This window comes from Pezoporus flaviventris, unplaced genomic scaffold (genome assembly GCF_033815535.1).
Source record: "Pezoporus flaviventris isolate CSIRO_AGI_PZ_B2104156 unplaced genomic scaffold, CSIRO_AGI_Pfla_v1 ptg000400l, whole genome shotgun sequence".
Taxonomy (NCBI): Eukaryota; Metazoa; Chordata; class Aves; order Psittaciformes; family Psittacidae; genus Pezoporus; species Pezoporus flaviventris.
In genome coordinates, this window is record NW_026892947.1 from 130500 (window position 1) to 148305 (window position 17806).

Below are 17806 nucleotides of genomic sequence, written 5' to 3' on the forward strand. Positions count from 1 at the left end.
TAGAGCAACAAAGGCAATTCCCAATGCAGAGGCTGCATTCAGTGCGTGCACGGCACTGGGAGCTTCCCCCACACGATCACAGGAGATCCCCACCTCTTCCCAAGGGAAACTAAAGGCTCAGGGAGCGACCGGTTGTGTGCCTTTGGTGCACAAGGGGCAACTCGGCGCATGTGGTTTAATTACAACCCAAAAGGCGCAGAGAAAAGAGCAGAAACTCTGGGAAATCAACAGCCTGGGGGGCAGAATCCAGCCCCAAAAAGGTATTTTCTATGATTAAAGGCTCCCAAGCTTTCCTGCTGTCGCCTATGGGAGCCCCAACACGCACACATGCAATACCCCGCTAACAGCTGCAAAAGGGGATGCAACGTTCTCTTCCATGAGTGCCTCAGACCACCAGGGCCACCCACAGGGTTTTCCTGCTGAGCCAAAGCAACCATCAATGCAGGGAAACTCTAGGGAGCATCTCCTGGTGCAGCCCCCAGCCAGCCCCATGAGTCCCCATAATCAATGTAAGCTGAGCTGGCACAAGAGAAGAGAACGAAGAAGGAAAAGAAAGCAACTCCTTTTCCAGCTCATTGGAAAGGGGTTAATAATTACTCAACCTCAAATCAGAGCCTGGGACCTTTGACCACACAAGGCCAAGGGGGGAAGGAGATAGAGATGGGACGCTCGGCTCTGAGTCCTCTGCTGAACAGGACAAGCTGCGACTCGGGCACGGGAGCACCCTAAAACACCGGGGGCTGTCCTAAAGCCTTTCATTCCCAAAGGCAGGTTTCAACACGTACTTTGCAGCACCCCTGACTCTGTGGAGCTGCGGTTTAGGTCCGCGGCTCCACGCCAGGCAAAGCTTCCCTCTTGACAGAATGAACCTTTGGGGATGCACTGAAGTTTCCCTTATTGTTTCCTTCCCCCCCTCATCCCCATCCCCTCCCACACGCCACAGATAGCTGGAGCAAGCTGAGAGCACGACTTACGCCATCATGATGACGCTGAAATCCAGCCAGTTCCACGGATCCCGCAGGAAAGTGAAGCCGTCTATACAGAAACCTCTCGCAATGATTTTCACAAGGGATTCGAACGTATAAATGCCAGTGAACGTGTACCTGCGGGAGGAAGGGCATCGAAACGCCATTTCAGTGGTGTCAAAAGAGGAGTTCCAACCACTGGGGTCCAAGCAAAGCAGGTGGAAAAGGTGCTGGGTTGATGGGAGGAGCAGAGAAGCTTTTACTTACTCCACATTCTTCGACCATTCGGGTGGGTTACTAAAAGTCATGAATACACAGTTGGTCAAAATAGTGCACATAATGATCATGCTAAATACTGTAGACCAAAGTCAAGGATCAATGGGACACCGGCGTGGCTCTTTACATCAGCTTATGGCTCCCTCAGCATCACTTACTGCAAGGAAACTCAACCATTCCCAGTGGAGGGGGACCACAAAGATGCTCATGGGACGTAAGACTGGGGTGCCTATATATAAATAGTGTTTTCATGTCACCATGCAATTAATTTCCTGTTCTCTGGCACGTCTTAGCAATTCCCAAATCGCATGCCTAAATGGCAATGTCTCCCCAGATAATTCCATCTCTCCAGGAACATCAGTAATATATCCAACTGGAAAGCAGCATTGCAATCCATGGACACCTATGAGTTGGCTTGGAGGAGATCTTAGGGATCTTTCCAAAAGTCTCTGCTCCCTGTGTGTGCTCAGGATCTGGTGAGGGGCACTGCAAGCACAGCTCAATCTCAGCATCAGGAGCTGAGTGCATGCTAACTATGGAATTATCAGCAGAATGGGTCAGATCCAAGCTGTTGGACTTCCCAGTCTGTGGAAGCAAACTCAATGGATCTCAGCTCCAGGCGCAAGTCCTGCTTGCCAGCATCAACCTGACAAAGCTGCATCTCCCACCTGCACCCCAGAACATCCAGAGGGGAGAAATAACACAGAAGCCAAAGAAAACGTTCCCAGCCTCAGATCCCAAATGGACTTTGGGAAGATGGAAAAGCTTTTTCGGGAGTACAGAGAAGCCTCTAACCCAACACATGAATTCCATTTCAGAGCCACTTTCTATGAATAAATAACTAACCAGGGAAGCAGCTCCTTCAATATCCCACCTTTTTCCTCCCCCCTCTCCCACTAACACATGCAGATGACGTTTCCCATCTCTTCCCTATCTATTCCCAAGCTGTCTGAAGCCTTGCAGGGGAGCATTTTGGAGCAGCCTCGCCATTAGAGGGATGTTTGAGATGCCGAAAGAGCAAGGAATTAGTCAGCATCTCGTTCCGTACAAGGAACCTTTGGCTCTTGAAGTATTTCAGGAGCTAAAGCTCAACTCCTCCTCACGTAAAGCATAGATCACAGTTGTTCCAGTACTGATGGATGCCTGTGCACAACGATGGACACAGAGAGGTGCAAAGAGCAGGGAGAACGAAGGAACTGACTTGCCTGGACGTGCCTAAAGGACCATGCTTTTCAATGCACAACGCGAACCCATCCCCACCACCGGAACTGAGCACAGGGACAAGCAGCAAGAGGCTGGTTCAGTGACTGTGGCAAGGCAGAAATAGCAATCAAAAGGATATGAATGTATCAAAATTTTAATAGCTATTCTTCTAAACAGATTAAAAGGACTTAAAATGTACAAGGCAGGTGTGGCACTAAATCGGAAGAGTGTTTTCCCTCTGTTTAGTACTACAAAGGTCTGCAGAGAAACAAAGAGAAAGAGAAAGAGAAAGAGAGAGTTAATGCAGGAAAATCACAGTGTTCATTATCCCCCGGTATAAAAATAGCATTTGCTGCCTTTCTTAAAGCACCATCTCCTTTATGAAGTTCCCATCAGGGTAAAACATCCCTACCAGCGCATCACGAGCGGTTCTGCTCCAACCCATCCATCCCTAGAGGCCCAGAGCAGAAGCCAAACCTCCCATCCAAGAACACCCATTTTCCTCATGCCCTGCTATCCCTATCTCCCAAAGCAACAGGACCACAAATTCAGGAGAACTGAACCCCAGCTTTATGCCACTGCCCAGGGCACAAAACCACCCCTATGGCAAAGGGCTCATGCAGCTCAATTCTCCTTCCCAAGCACCAAACAGGACAAGATCACACCTGCAAGGAAGCAAGTAAGCAATGAGAACACGTCCCCACCACCAGATACAGGTCAGGCACCCATCTCTGGGAACATGAACACATCCCATACCGGTGCATCAACTCCAGTCATAACCATGCGTTCTCCCTGCCTTTAATGAGGGAGATGTTAAGGTTTATTACTTTATCCTTACTTATATTACATAAAGGTATATCACTTTAGAGAGAAATGAGTGATGTAAACGTGAGGCAGAATCGACCCCTTCAAATGCAGACCTGCTGCTCCATCTCCCCACCAGCAACACGAGTACGGAGACAACCAAAGCAGCCGTGTGGAGAGGCAGAACTAGAACTGGGGCTGCTTAACACCAGCATTCCCAACGCAGCTCCCCGCGACTGGAAGGAGCAAAGGCAGCTCGCGTGCCCTGAACGCATCCATGGCCACCCATGCCCATCGCCTCTGGGATGCCGCCGCAGGGCAGGATGATCCAGCCCGGAGCCTCCCAACGGGAGGGAATCTACGAGGGCTCCTTGCCAAGGCAGCCGCGGGGCTTCCCCAGGCTCTGGGGGAATTTGTCATCTCCCTCCTCGCAAAGGGAAACGGGGGGGGGGGCTCATCTGGGGCTAAACGAGCCCACGGAGCAGCAAAGGAAATGAACACCAGACTGCGGTCCGGCGCCGCGGGTGAAACCTTCGTTGGCGGAGCCGCCGGTGCGTCCCCCAGCTAAAGCCCTCCGAAGCCAGCTCTTCAATTGCAGCATCAAGAATTGATGACCAGATTACCCTGGCACGGAACAAGATGCTCTAAGCTCTTCAAAAGCACAAGTTACGGAGTGGTTGAGGGACACCCCATGCTGGGAACCAGCTCCGGCTCCTGCTAACTTCCCAGCACTCCCAGACCATGGATACACCTTCATTCCCTGTGCCCTTTGCTTTGGAGCAGGTGACCCATCACACAGGGATGCTCCTGGGCGTCAGTCGTGTCCCCAGCTCAACACTGAGCTCTCCCACATCTTCTAAGCCATGAAGTCAGGGCCAAACATTCCATGGGCACAACGGGGGCTGGACCATGCAGCAACTCAGCTCCACAACGCCTCCATTTCCACTTGGGAAAGATGCCAGGGGAGGAGCCCTGTGGTTTGCTCAGCAAGCCACAGGTAACCCTGTTCTTCACATGGAGACCCAGGTATATGCTTCAGCTGGAAACCCAGCCAAAGCCTTTCGACCTGCACAACAGGAGCAATGCTCAGGTGGGAAGGTGGATGTGAACTGCTCTACATGGAAAGCAGAGCCTTGGAATGCTGGAGGGATTACATGGGAACGCACGTTTTCAATGGCTCTTTCACACACCTGCCATTCCCTGGTGTAATATAAGCTGCTTCATCATGCAATTGCACAAACATCCTGCTTAGCCCTTCACCTATTACCTGACCATAAGACAGCTCCTTGTTTCCTCTCCCCTTTTCTTCCCATCTTGCCCTTTCCAGCCCATGATGCTTGTTGAGATGATTCCTGCCTCTAAAGCCCATCACAACGGGGCCTCTCATACAACTTCAGCACAAAGAACGTGCTGCCCATCCCAGTGCTCCAATCGATTCCGTGCCGGTTCCTCTGCATCCTCTAAACCCTGGGTAAATCTCTGCTTGGCCTCATCAATAGAAAGGAAAGCACAAAAGCCAAGGAGCTTTCAGCACCTGAACCCCTTCTCTTCACTTTGTCTTTCTGCTGCTGACATTAAAACTCCCTTGCAAAATGGCTGCGTGCTCTTAAGATGTTTGCTGGTCCAGGGCCAAGAGCATCCTTAAGCCCTCTGAAGATCTGCTGAGGCAAAGCTCGAAACCCAGAGGAAGGTGAGACCCAGAGAAAGGGGGGGGAAGCCCCGAACTTCCCAAAGCCTCCATTGGTCATTGAAGGCTCTTTGTCCACTTCGGGTTAAAGTTGGCTTCACAGCAACCTTCGAACCCGTTCTCCCATCGGAAGATCACCCAAGAGAAGTCATCCCTAAACCCATCGCCAAACGGCGCATCGCGGCTGTGCTGGGGAGCACGGGCGAAGCGATGGCGAAGAGCATCGCGGGCACGGGGAGGTTTGAAATCCCCCTGCCTGCGGGTTCCTGCAACGGCTGGGAAGTGAGGAGGAGTGGGCAGCAGCCTGCAGGAGAAAACAGCTTTCTGAGCAGCCTAAGAACATATGGGAGCGCATTCCTCCAGCGGGAACACGGCTGCCTCAGCCCCAGCGCTCAGCGGGAGGGAGCGATGCCTCCCCGATGACACCCTGAGCAAGTCACTTGAACAGAGCTATTTTCAACATTCCTCTTGCAGGGAATTCTGCCACCCTGGAGGCTGAAGGAGGAGGGAATGGAGCAAAACCGGCTCCCAGATCATCGAGGTGTAATTCCTGACAGAGAAATCACAGTATCTGGTATTTATTATCCCATCCCTCCAAAGGAAACCGATTTATTTCCCACCCCATTCGTTACGAAGGACAGAATCTGCCCCGTTTTGCTCCTGTTTTAACCTCCTTTCAACGCAGGAACCAAAAAACCTTGCCATTTATTGAAATGCATCCACTAAAGCATTCCTGAAGGATGGATCTGTAAAAATAGACATCGCTCCATGTGGAACACGGAGCAGCGGAGCTGGGTGTCAGAGCCAACGGCAGCGCAATCTGCCTCTGGAAGGGGATTCATGCTGCCTCGCAGGCGGAAATGATTCTCCTCCCTTCCACTCAGCACCAGTGGGCTGCAGCTATTTAGGTGACTGCAGCAGAGCCTCTCTCGCCTCCTGCTCCGTGCCACACTCGTGTATCCCCATCCCAGCAGGAAGCGGGATGTGCTACGGCAGCACCTGGGGCTGCAGGCAGGCAGCACCCGTCCCTCCTGTCTCCATTACGCATCTGACACCCAGAAAGGGCTGCAGAAGATGACTGGCAGGGATCGAGCTCTCCTTTCTTTTCCTAGGAAGGGCATGTTCGCTTGTCCCGCTCCTTCGGAGCCTACCAGAGGGATGGAGCGGAAGGAGAAACGCCGCTACACACGGAACAGCTCTTGGAAATAACACCAAAAGGCTCGTCCCAAATCTTCCCTCTGTTTCAACGACTCCACTGCTCTGCCAAGCCCACGACCTTGCAGGGCCATTACCCTGCCCTGCAGAAGCACATGTTAGAGCCAGCCGTGCCTCTCCCAGGCTGTGTCTCACATCCCTGGGATTTTCCCAGGGCCACGGAGCCAAGGTGACATTCCGGACCCGAGGGCCCATTTCCAGTCCCTGCACGTGACTTGGCGAAGTTGCAAGTCACTCCATTGGCACAAAGGCTCCAGAAGGATCCTCAGGTGCTCATCGGCAAGCTATAGGTGACCTGGGATGCTCACGGAGGTACAGCCAGCCCCCCGCAGCTGCAGGGTTGGTTGCCCCATTGAACCCAATGGGCATCCATACGATCCCAACTCCCAGGAAACTCAAGGACCTCCTAAACGGAGCCATTGCAGGAGCACTGACCCCTTTCCCCTCTTCTCTATGAGGTTCTTGCTGAGTGAAATGGAAGTTACTTAAGGACCACAACGCAGCAGAGGTCACATCCAAAGGGAAAGAACAGGGTGTTTAGTGGGAGCGATCACCAAGGCCATAAACGGGAGAGAAAAGAGGTCTAAAAGACGGGAAAACATCAGGAAACAGAAACACTAAAAATGGCCCAGGATGGACCAGATCCTACCTCTTGCTTAAGCAATCACTGCAGACTGAGGCAAGCATCTGCTTTGCCTTCATTGCTAGGGATGCTCCCACATCCGAGGCAGCCTGAGCTTTGCTTGCACAAGAACAGGGAAGTTCATGGGCTGGTTTCCACAGGAATTGGACTTCCTATTGGTGAACCAAAGCACATTCTCTCACAAAGACAAAAAGGAGCTGAACTACCCCCAAAACCCGCTACCTGTGAGCAAAGGGCCTCCTACGAGGCATTACTCCCACTTTGCTACATGGAACAGCAGGGAAAAGGGAAGCAGCTTGGACAAAAGCCCCGCAGGGCTGGGAGTTCTGAGTCCCCGCGCCACGGCTGTGTTTCTAGGTCGCGCTGTTTCTCCTTTCAATATCAGTGAAGAGGCCACTGGAATGCTCGGCTTCTCCAGGAGGATGCAGTTTCAGCCCCCGTGGCAGACCCAAGATCACTGCGTCCTCCCGCAGCTGATCTGCTCCTCCCCGCGTGCTGCTGCTGTGAAGGAGAAGACCTGGAGAGGAAAACCACGAAAACCCTTGGAAAACTTCCCCTGCTCCCCGCAGCTGCGCGATTCCCGATGATTCCGGAGGGCTGCTCCGACCGCCTTCAGAAACAAAGGCCTGGGGGGAAGTCGCTGCTGGAGCAGCAGCGCAGCCCCAAGCTACCCAAGGGGACGCACAAGGAACTGAGCCAGTTCTGGTGCTCATGGGAAGAGCAAAGCTCTTTGAGCTCCGTCTCCCATCTCCGGAACGTTCCCCTCCATCCGCAGCAGCTCCAGCTCCGCACACGGGGACAATGGAGCAAGCAGAGGAGCAGGGACTGGGAACGGACCTTGGTTTTCCCTAAAAGCTAAGGATTTCTTCCTAGTGTTGCGCTGGGGGAAGCTGAGAGCTGCCCAGGTCCCCTTGCCTCCTGCTTGTGGTGAGCACCAAGCCACCCAACAGTGCCCACAGCCCTCCAGCACTCTCCTGCTGTAGCCTGAAGGAGCTCAAGCCTCCCACAGCTGTGCCCATGCAGGTACCTGGGTACCAACCACTCCTGCTTGGAGCTGCAGCAGCATCCCCTACCACCCAACGGCTTTGGTTGGGTGCGACAAGGCCAACGCAAAGCCTCGCTGTCCACGACGGCTCCAGTTTGGAGTGGTCACATCCAGGCTCTCCATCGGCACTGCTAAGCCTGAGTTACAGGTGGTAACCGTCTCTGCGCACTCAAACTCAACCTCTAGCAAAGAAACAAGGCACAAAGCAGTAAAAGAGAGCCCTAGGTTTAAGCCCTTTGGCCTTCTATGAAAATCAGTGTCCGTGCTCTTCCTTCTTTCCCCATAGAAGATCCCTCCGCACGGTGTTTGCTTACTCACCCCTTTCCCCATGCCACCACTCCATTCCTTACTGCATCTTGGCACCCCTAAATGCCTCCTGCTTAGTGCCACAGACATTACATGCTTGAAATCAAACTGATGGCGACGAAAGGCAGTTATAACCCCGTTGGGGTTTCCGTCCTCATTGCTGCATAACCATCAAACTCCATGCGAGTAAACCAAACACACTTAAAACCATTCCCCCTTCTTCTTGCCCTTATGGTTAACATTGGCAGCTCAGCACAACTTTAGCTATATTCAGCTGCCAACTCCAACCAAGCAGGACCATAGCATCCCTATTAAACCCCAAAGAAAAACAGGGAAAACAACAAGCCCCATCCATAGACTCCGCTCTTTGTCTTCTCCTCACACCATACCCAAACCTGCCATTCCCTAACGGAAAAGGCAGTTTAGCGCCTTCCTTCTTCCGACTCACTTTCTGGGTCATATAATAAGGGTCAAAGTCCTCCAGGGGTACAGCGACCAGGCCTTTTGGGATGTCCCCGTAGATGAAAGGCAAGTTCTTCCCTGCCTCGAGGTCACTGTTGGGTTTGGGTTTGCTGTCTTCGTCGTCATCCCGGTGGCTGCTGTCCTGCTTGGAGCGCTGCTTCTTCTTCAGCTCGGCGATGTGCTTCTCGATGTTGGCCAGAGACTCCGGCGTGAAGGGTTTGAAGCTCTCGGGGCCTGGTGGTGCGAGCAGCTTCGCTGCCATCTTTTCATCCTGCAGCAGCTTCTTTTGCTCTGTTGCACCCGGACAGGTCAGCTCTGCAGGGGAGCAAAGGCACAGCAAGGTCAGGCACAGCTCTGGGCTTCCGGTCCTCACCCCGTGGACCAAGTGATGGACACAGGCCCGTCCCTCCCCATCCTTACCCATCCCTGCCCCTGGCTGTACAGCCCAAGCAGAAGCATCGCACAGCCCTGGATCACCAACCTGCTTTGGGCATCTCCTGACCACAGAGTCCATTCTATTCTCTATCCCACTTCTGATACAGTGGGATACGTTCCACTCTTCCCTGTCTGTGTAATGGGTTGGAACTGGATGATCTCAAGGTCCTTCCCAACCCAAACCAGTCTGTGGTTCTACAGGAACTCTGCAAAGCAACCATATCAAACCCACTGCTCTGCAGCCAACATGCATGGAATATGCTGAGCTCCCTCGAGTGTCATCAGATATTACTGCAGTTGGGAATTTGCCTTCATGACTTCAGCCTTGCAATGGGAAGAAGCTCTTCCCTGTGAGGGTGCTGGGACACTGGCACAGGATGCGGCCGCCCCATCCCTGTTCAAGGCCAGGTTGGATGGAGCTTGGAGCAACCTGCCCTAGTGGAAGGTGGCCCTGTCCATGGAACTGGATGAGCTTTCAAGTCCCTTCATCCCAACCCATTCCACGGCTCCATGAGCATGGTGGGAGGGCTCTGCACACTCCTTTAGGTTCAAGACCTCAGTGGGTTCACCTCTTCCTCCTCCGAGCACACCACATCTCTCCCATGGGAAGGCAAATCCCACCCTTTCATTCATACACATACATATACATTTATATATACATATATATAACAGTGAGGGTTTCTATTCATCTCAAGCCCTAAGCATGAAATCCTTTGTCAAGACTCCCATCAACAGCCATTCCTGACAGCCACGTTTCCCCAGTGTGCAGGCTGGAGCCAGGGTCTCTGCATCAGATGCAAGGTGATGGAGCACTTCATGCTGGCAAGGAAGAGCTTCCATCCTGCAGAGGCTCTGACACTCCTCTGCTCCCTTCAGCAAGCAGGAACACATCGAATTCCTGAGCCACAGGGCCTTCTTTTCCCACTCCAGGAGCAGGCCAAGAGAGGAATGACAGGAGCCCTGCACTGATGCAACAGCACTGCAGTGCTGCAGGCTGGAATACAACCCAGCCCTGACACGGCTTTGGCACTCCAGGGAGGGACTCAAGCACCAAAGTGGCAACGGATTCGAGAGGGAAGGCAAGGCAGCGGTGAATGGATGGGGTGGGAAGGGTCCAGAGTGGGACAAGGCCCCTTCAGTAAGGGATGAAGGCGGATCCCCCAGGGTAACACACAGAGCATCAAAACGGGCACTGACGGTTTGCAGTCTCTGGAAGAGACTTCCAGATTCCTTAAGAACTGCACTAGGGGACCAAATAGTTAAAATCCCACTGTTTCAGCATCGAGGAGTGCTCTGTGTCCACGTGGGAAGAGCTCACGCAAGCCGCAGACATCATGGAAACGGAGGGAGCCTGAGCTGGGACAGGCTTCATCCCGCCTCTGAAAGCAGAAGTCACAGCTTCCCATGGACTGCAGTGAACAAACTCAGTTTATAACGGAATACCCCGAGATCCCTGCCTTTAACATGGAACCTGGGGTACTTCCAAAGCCACAGCTCGCGTGAAGCATCCTTCCAAGTGATACCTGCGCCTCCTTCATTCCAGCTCGGACATTGCCATTTACGCACTGGGAGGGCTCAAGCGTTCCAACACACGTGGAACTCCAACCACAAAATCCCTAAGGATAGCTCCTATGTAAGTACACAGCTTGGATTCTATTGATAGGAACTCAACCAGGTACTTCTGGAGTAGTAACAAGAAAGGCTCGAAAAGGATGGGAGGAAGGGGAGGGAAAAGCCAGCCTCTTGGTCACGTTATCTCTGGAATCATCACGGAATAACCAGCTGATATTAAGGAAAATTAATTTCTTCTATTCTTGCAGCATTTGCATGCATTTAATTACCAAATTTCCCACATCCTGTGAAACTACAGAGCAGCGTTGGGGATGTGGTCTAATTGAATGGCACAGATAAATATGCAAGGCCTGAATTTAGAAACCAAAGTAGCTCAGGGACACAGCACCGAGAAAAGGGGGGAAATGAAGGCGGAAACGATGTGCCTGGGCTCTGTGTCCAGTTACACAACCAGCCATGGCACGCAAGAACCTCATGTGCTACGTGGCCATCCAAAGACCCAGCCCAAAGCCAGCAAGCATCCCCCTGGTACCCAGCTGCAGGGCAGGGTGGGTTTGTACCAGACCCCGTGCATCCATCCAGTAAGAGATGCTGTGATTTATCCTGATGGACCAGGGCTGCCTCATGGTGTTCACACGTGCTGCAGACAACCAGCAACTGCTTTGGCGGCTACTTGTAGGGCTGCTGCTTGTTTAACAGCAATAGGTAACAGTGACCTGGGGTTCCAGTTCTTGCCTGTCCTCACTTCCTTGTAAGTTATCCCACTTTAAGATGATGGACAAAATCAGGATGCAAACTAAAAGATGGGAATGAATAGTGAATTCAATACCATAAGGAGGCCTACAGGAAAGCTGGAGAGGGGCTTTGGACAAGGGGAAAGGAGGGACAAGACAATGAGTTTCACCTGACAGAAGGGAGATGGAGATGGGGTCTTGGGAGGAAGCCCTTCCCTGTGAGGGTGGTGGGACATGGAATGGGTTGAGTGCAGAAGCTGCCTCATCCCTGGCAGTGCTCAAGGCCAGGTTGGAGCAACCTGCTCCAGTGGAAGGGACCCCTGCCCATGGAACTGGGTGAGTTTTAAGGTCCTTTCCAACCCAAACCAGGCCACTTGAAAGACCTTGACTAGAATCAGTCCTTATCCACACATTGACTGAATGAACAAGCATTGAACGACCTTCATCCTGTAGATCTTGGGCTCTAGAAGGGCTGTGGCTCATCCTCATCTTCATCAATAGACACTTCTACATGGCACACGTGGCTTGTGGAAGCCCATGGGTTCATGGCAAGCTGCTTTAAACCAGAAAGCCAGTTTTATTCTATCACTGAGGATGGGATACACAGGACTTGGGAAGAATAAAGGCTGGGATTTACTTTGGCACTTTCCCAATGGGAATCTTCGTCCTCTAAGGAGAGAAAGGGTTGGAAAACTGAGACAAAGACTCCCCATCAGGTAGCAGTTTTGTGCCAGAGTGATGGATAACTGCATCCCACATCTCCAACCGCACCTCCATCCATTCAGATGGAGAACTGCATGACTGCACATTGACACTGACGTTTCCCACTGATTTTACACCAGGGAAGAGGATGCTGCATTGAGGTGCCCAATTGCTAAGACTTAATTATATTTCCTAACAGTTCCCAGCAGCCCATTTAGTACATTCTGAGCTCTTCTGATCAATTATTCAAGCTGATTGTGACAATAAATTAAAACCACGGTTTTGAGGCAATATCTCTGCTTTAAGACATTTCTCCTTCCATTCATTTGCAAGGCTCAGTCACTCTCAGCACATCTTTGAGAGAGAACCCTTCTAGATGCAGCTTTATATAACCCACCCCGACACACAGGGCCCTGACTGGAACGTGCAGGGCTGGGGCAGGAAGGAAATCACAGCGTGGAGCAGCAGCCCTTTGGAACCCTCCTGCCTTCAACCCAAAGCAAACGGGCCATGGGCGAGGACTCCTTCAGGAGAACCCAGCCATCTCCTCCTGTGTGGCTGCAAGAGGCCACTTTGAGCAATGAAAAGGGAGCCTTTCCCTTAGGAAAGCCCTGGGGTCACGTTATTCCTGCTAACCCAAATCTAACTCCTTGCTCCATCCATTCAGACCCACAGGACAGGGGCAAGGTAACTTATCCCAGGCGATCCTCGTGGAGCACCCAAGTGGTAGGGCCACAAATGGGATAAACACGAAGGGAAGGTGAAGAAATCCCCCCTCGGGGTCCAAGCGCTGCCGTCCTGCTCCTGACTGCGCTGCACGGGGTCACCTCCTGCTGGAACCACCATTGGAAGAGCAGCGGTTGAAGCTCCACCTCACATTCCCAGGGCACTTTCCCATGCAGGTGAAATCCACCTCACGCTGCATCGCTTCAGCCACATTAAATCACTCAGGCTGGTCACAGCTGGCCTCAGGATGAGGGATCCCCAAGGATAACACCAGGCTCCTTTAGGAAAGACTTTCAAGCATCCTCCCTCCAATCCCAATGCCAGAAATCGCCTCCCAGCCCCAACTTTACAGCACCATTTCCTCTCCCTCCTCAGGCAGGAGCGTTAAAAGCCAGCTTGGAGCCGAGCTGGTGTCAAGGAGGGGTTTGAATGCACCTCAGCACCAAACCACCGCTCAGCCCCCAGGACACAGCACTGCAATAACAGGGCATAAGGGGCGAGTCCCAAGCCCTGATTGACTTCTGAATCCCACCGGATCCAGATGACCAGCGATGACCTCCCCACCCCCCACCAGCACAAACCATCTCCTCCCTGTGCTTGCCTGCATCCTCTTCCCCCTGCTTTGAGCCCAAACCTTTGAGCACAGCAGTAAATGATGGATGCTGGTGCCTCTGGTGATGTCAATGGCTTGGATCGATAGTGAATGGGAATCATGTGCCCGGGTGAGTCCCGGGGCCAGCAGCTCCCCACTCATTGAACCAGAGGGAGCATCAATTGCTAACGTGGGAGCCTGGTTTCATGAGGCAGCAAGAAGCGAAGAGGAGGAGGTGATCCCATCCCTCCCATCCTCACTGCCTTTCGTTTCTGCCTTGTTTCACCTCCTGTAGCTGCAAAGGAAACTCCATCCACGCTCAATGCGTGGCAGCACGCGATCGCTCTCCCTTCTGGGCATTAGAAGCCCACATGCCCACCTCTGATGGCAAAATACCCACATCATTGTACTTGTGCAGCATCGACACCGGGATCCTGGTCCAAGCCATCCACAGGAGCTTATATAACCGGGTAAACGCTTTGCAATAGGTCCAGGTTCTTCCACATGGGATGAATGACACCACAGGAGCGACGGGACACGTCAAAAGGGGTCAAGTGGCCCCTTCAAGGCCCCCTTGGTGGGTGCTGTATTCAAACCCCACTGGAGCTAAGGACGGGAGCTCTCCACACACACACCACAGACAGTCACCACAACCAGGTTCCCAGAGGCCTTACAAGGAACTAGTACGGAAAATGGCACCCGGAATGGTGCCCGCTCGGCTCCTGCTCCCGGCGCTTCCCATCCACTGCACACAACATTCCCAGAGGGAAAGATGGGGCTGCAGGCAGAGGAAGAGCCCCCCACGGCTGCCACCGCCACCCCAAGGCTGCCCCTCACGCTCTCCAGGAGAGCATCCATTGGGAACGCCGGAAAAGCAGCACACCCCAGGACCCTCCCTCCCAAGCCAGGAGGGAATCACGGCCGGAACGCTTTGTGCCCCCTCTGAAGGCCACGGGGGGCTGCAGGAACACCGGTGTGAAACGAGGACATACGGGTCATGGGTTCCCACTGGGTGCAATGCTGCAGTGTCCCAGGGCCCGGGATACGTGTCTACAGCAGCAGCATCACAGCCAACGCCGCCCAAGCCGACCCCCTCCCAAGGACCATTCCCGGCACAGGGAAAGCCGGCGGCTCCCCAGGACCGAGCTGCCCTCACGCACCCGTGTCCTGCTCACACGCATCCCCTCATCCCTCGCACTTGGAGGCTCCATCCCGGATCATCCGCAGCCACCGCCATGGAGCAGAATTCCAGCTTCCCCACCCCCACATTGGCTGGGCAGGATGGATGGGGGGAGGGGGGGGGAAAGGGAATGAAACACCCAGATTTTTAACGGGAAAAGCTGCCGACGGAGCCGTTCACGGTGCCCAGGCAGGGAAAAGCCTCAATTGAGCCCCACCAAGGGAAGGGAGCGCGAGCGCGAACCAAGCTGCCAACATCGGGGTCAGGCTGGAGCCTCAAAGCCGCCCCATGCCCCCCAAAAACTCCATCCTCCAACTTCTCCCCCTCCCTCGCAGCGGGATGCTGAGGAGGTGGGGGGGCGGAGGGCTGTACCAGCGCTGCAGCTAGGGCTGGGGGGGGGGCAGGGATAGCGAGAGAACTCCGGTTATCCCTCCCCACAATGCAGACAAAGAGCACAGCCCCAGTTTGGGGGCCTCCAGAAGGGCCCCGGGATGCGGGGATGGATGGGGTGGTCCAAGCGGAGCTCCCGCTGCTCCAAGGCCGAGGGTGGGCACAGGGATGGGGGGACCCTGTGCGTCCTCCCCAAGCCGAGGGGATGCCGAGCGGAGGCCGCATCCGGAGGCAGCTCTCCCCCCATAGGGGCTCAGGCCTCCGAATGGGGCTACGGGTGGGGCCCCGCACGGAGCCGGGAGGGCGATGCTGGATGCGGGGACACCCGGGTCCCCGCTCCCGGAGCGCGGCGAGCGAAGGGCGGAGAGGGGCAAAGCGGCGGCGCCCCCGCCGCAGGAGCCCCGTTAGGGGCTGGGTGAGGGGGGGGGGGGGGCTCCTTCTCCCTTGTCCGGCTCCGGTTGCACCGGGGACAGCTCCCGGTGCGAGCCGAGCGCTCTGCGGCAAAGCCCCCGCCCGGGGTGGGGGGGGGCAGAGCGCGCGTTGCGGGATTAAACCCAAGCGGACCCCAAGGATGCGGGGGGGAAGGGGCTGCGGGGGGGGCGGCACTTACCGCGGCCGCTGCTCTAACGCGTCCCCCGCGCGGCGCTGCCGGACTGCGGCGGTGCGGGAGCTGCGGGAGGAACTGCGGGTGTCGCCATCTTGGTGCGGTGCTCGGCGGTGCCCCCCCCGCTCCTCCCGCCTCACCTCCGCCTTCCTCCAGCGCGGGGCCGGCCCCCGCAGCGCCGCCGCCGGCCGGCAGGGGGCGCGCCACCCCCCCCGCGCGCGCGGGAAATGCCGCCCTCTCCCGCGCTCCGCGGCGCGGGGGCGCGCCGGGACCATCCCTCCCGTAGGACCCGCGGTGCCACGGGGCATAGGCACGGGTCCCAGCATCAGCATCGCGGTGCCCGTAGAAAATCGCACCCGTTCCTCGTTCCGGAGCTCGGGATCGGTCATTCCCCGCCTCTGGAACTCCCGGCTTTGCTTGGGCACAGCCTGAGGAGCGCCCATGCGGAAGTAAGCACCGAAGTCCCGTAGCCAACACGGAGCGCGATTCAAGACAGCAGCCAGAGGGGAAAACGCGGTGTCGGCCAACCCCGCCTTCTTTATGTAGCGTCGGGATAAGTTAAAAGTCCCAGTGACTGAGCACCCCTCCTTTCTACCCCTTTATACCCTACGTGGTTACACCTCGGGCCATAACTCATGGAAAGCGCCAACACGCACATCAAACTGCTGCGGGAAGCTCCGCACCCTGAGTCGCTTTCATCCAAGCTGGACCTTCCGTGCTGGAAGCGCAGGAGCACACCGGAGCTTCCAAGTAGGACATGCCGGAGCTGCCGGGAAGTGTGGGGCACCTTGGCACCAGAAATACTTCAAGGACATGCTGGGGCCCCGAGGGTGTTAGTACAGTTTGTATAAGGTATCTTTAAGCAAGGTGCTTAAAGGAATAAATAGGCCAGTTCAAGAGGGTGAGTAGTGATAACGCTCTTACCAAGGCGGACCGGGGAAGAGGGAATAAGAGCGCACCCATCCTGCCTCTGGTGCAGCCCGAAGTTGTGCCCATCAGGGAATGTGCAGTGATGCAGTAACAACCACCATCGTCCGCGAAAACGGAATGGAAGCTGCTCTCCAAGGTGGAGCTCTGTGGCTGCAGATCATTCCAGTTGGACCTACTTGTGGCAAAAGGTCTGTGAGCCAGGCTTTGGGGCAGAGGCAAGGAAGGGAACAGAAGATGCAAACAAGCAAGGGACTAAGAGAAAGATGATCAACCTCTAACGCTTTCAAACAGGAGACACAGAGATAAGTGGTTAAATCAGATGGCAGAGATCCCATCTCCACTGCAGAATACTGTTATCAGACCTTAGAACCCATCGTTTTACCTATGCTTAAACTCAGCACTTTCTTCTCTCCCTCCGATCTAGATCACACCTCAAAGAGGTCCCTTAAAAGCCCGGAGTTTCATTGGAAACGTCTCTATTGGGTGCTCCAGGCGCATCCAACTGCTTCGCACGGAGCCATTCCCACTGTTCCCTTTCTCCAGATGCCACAAGGTGGAGGCATGAAGGTGTCACGCCGGGGTTTGCTGATGAAGCGGTCGAACAGTGCGCTGGATGCTGATGTTGCGTCCGGTTTATTGCCACTAGAGGGAAGAGGCAGCTCATGGGACAGGAGGACTCCCATCACTCACCAAAACGCCCCGGTGTGATGGCAGCAGAGCAGCCTTTATTAGGGACTTTAAACCCTCCTTTCCCTCTATTAGGGCTCACCTGGGGCAGAGAAATTAAACGCTATTAAATGCAATTAAGTGCTAGTGGCTAATCTACACTGCAACGAGTGACACAGCAAAGCTGCCCAAGTTACACAGAATGCATTTAGCGCAGCTCACGCAGTTGGGAAGACCAAGCCGTATCTTGTATGTCGAGATAACCGAGTTAATGAATTGTTTTATCTCTGTTCTATGATTGCCATCAAAGGGCTGAAAGATAACTAAGGACAGCAAGAGAGCGTTTAACGGAGGAGCAGGAAGAAGACGAGCTTTTAGGTGGCAAACAGAGGGCAGATTGCAGTGGGGCTGGCACCGTTGCGGAGCTCGCTGTGCTGTGGGAGCATGGGCCGGACGTTTGCACTCTGAGAGCCAGCTTTCGGGTGGGTTTTGGGGCAATTTGAGCTGGATTTGGGTCATTGGAGCAGGTTTGGGGCATTTTGGGTGGGTTTCCTGCAGGACGGGGCCGGGCGCGGTGGAGTCAATGCGGGGGTTTCAATCAGGTCCGACCTTCCCGCACGCACCAGCCTGGGGACGCACCGCGGGCTTCAATCAGGTCCGACCCCGCTT

General features: G+C 54.6%; 1 protein-coding gene across 3 annotated transcripts in view; it reads right to left on the reverse strand.

The window, feature by feature from the left end:
• SCN8A (sodium voltage-gated channel alpha subunit 8) overlaps positions 1-15670 on the reverse strand; it is a 43675-nt gene extending 28005 nt beyond the window's left edge. For 2 of the 3 annotated variants that reach the window (XM_061443534.1, XM_061443535.1), the window contains exons 1-5: positions 15548-15670; positions 8593-8921; positions 2583-2702; positions 1233-1321; positions 975-1103 (exon numbers count right to left, since the gene is read on the reverse strand). In XM_061443534.1, the coding sequence (XP_061299518.1) occupies positions 975-1103; positions 1233-1321; positions 2583-2702; positions 8593-8868 (614 nt within the window). In that variant the 5' untranslated portion in view covers positions 8869-8921; positions 15548-15670. Of the gene's footprint in view, positions 1-974; positions 1104-1232; positions 1322-2582; positions 2703-8592; positions 8922-15547 lie in introns of those variants that run through there. The other variant, XM_061443536.1, reaches the window with a different exon arrangement.
• Between the last annotated feature and the right edge of the window lie 2136 nt (positions 15671-17806).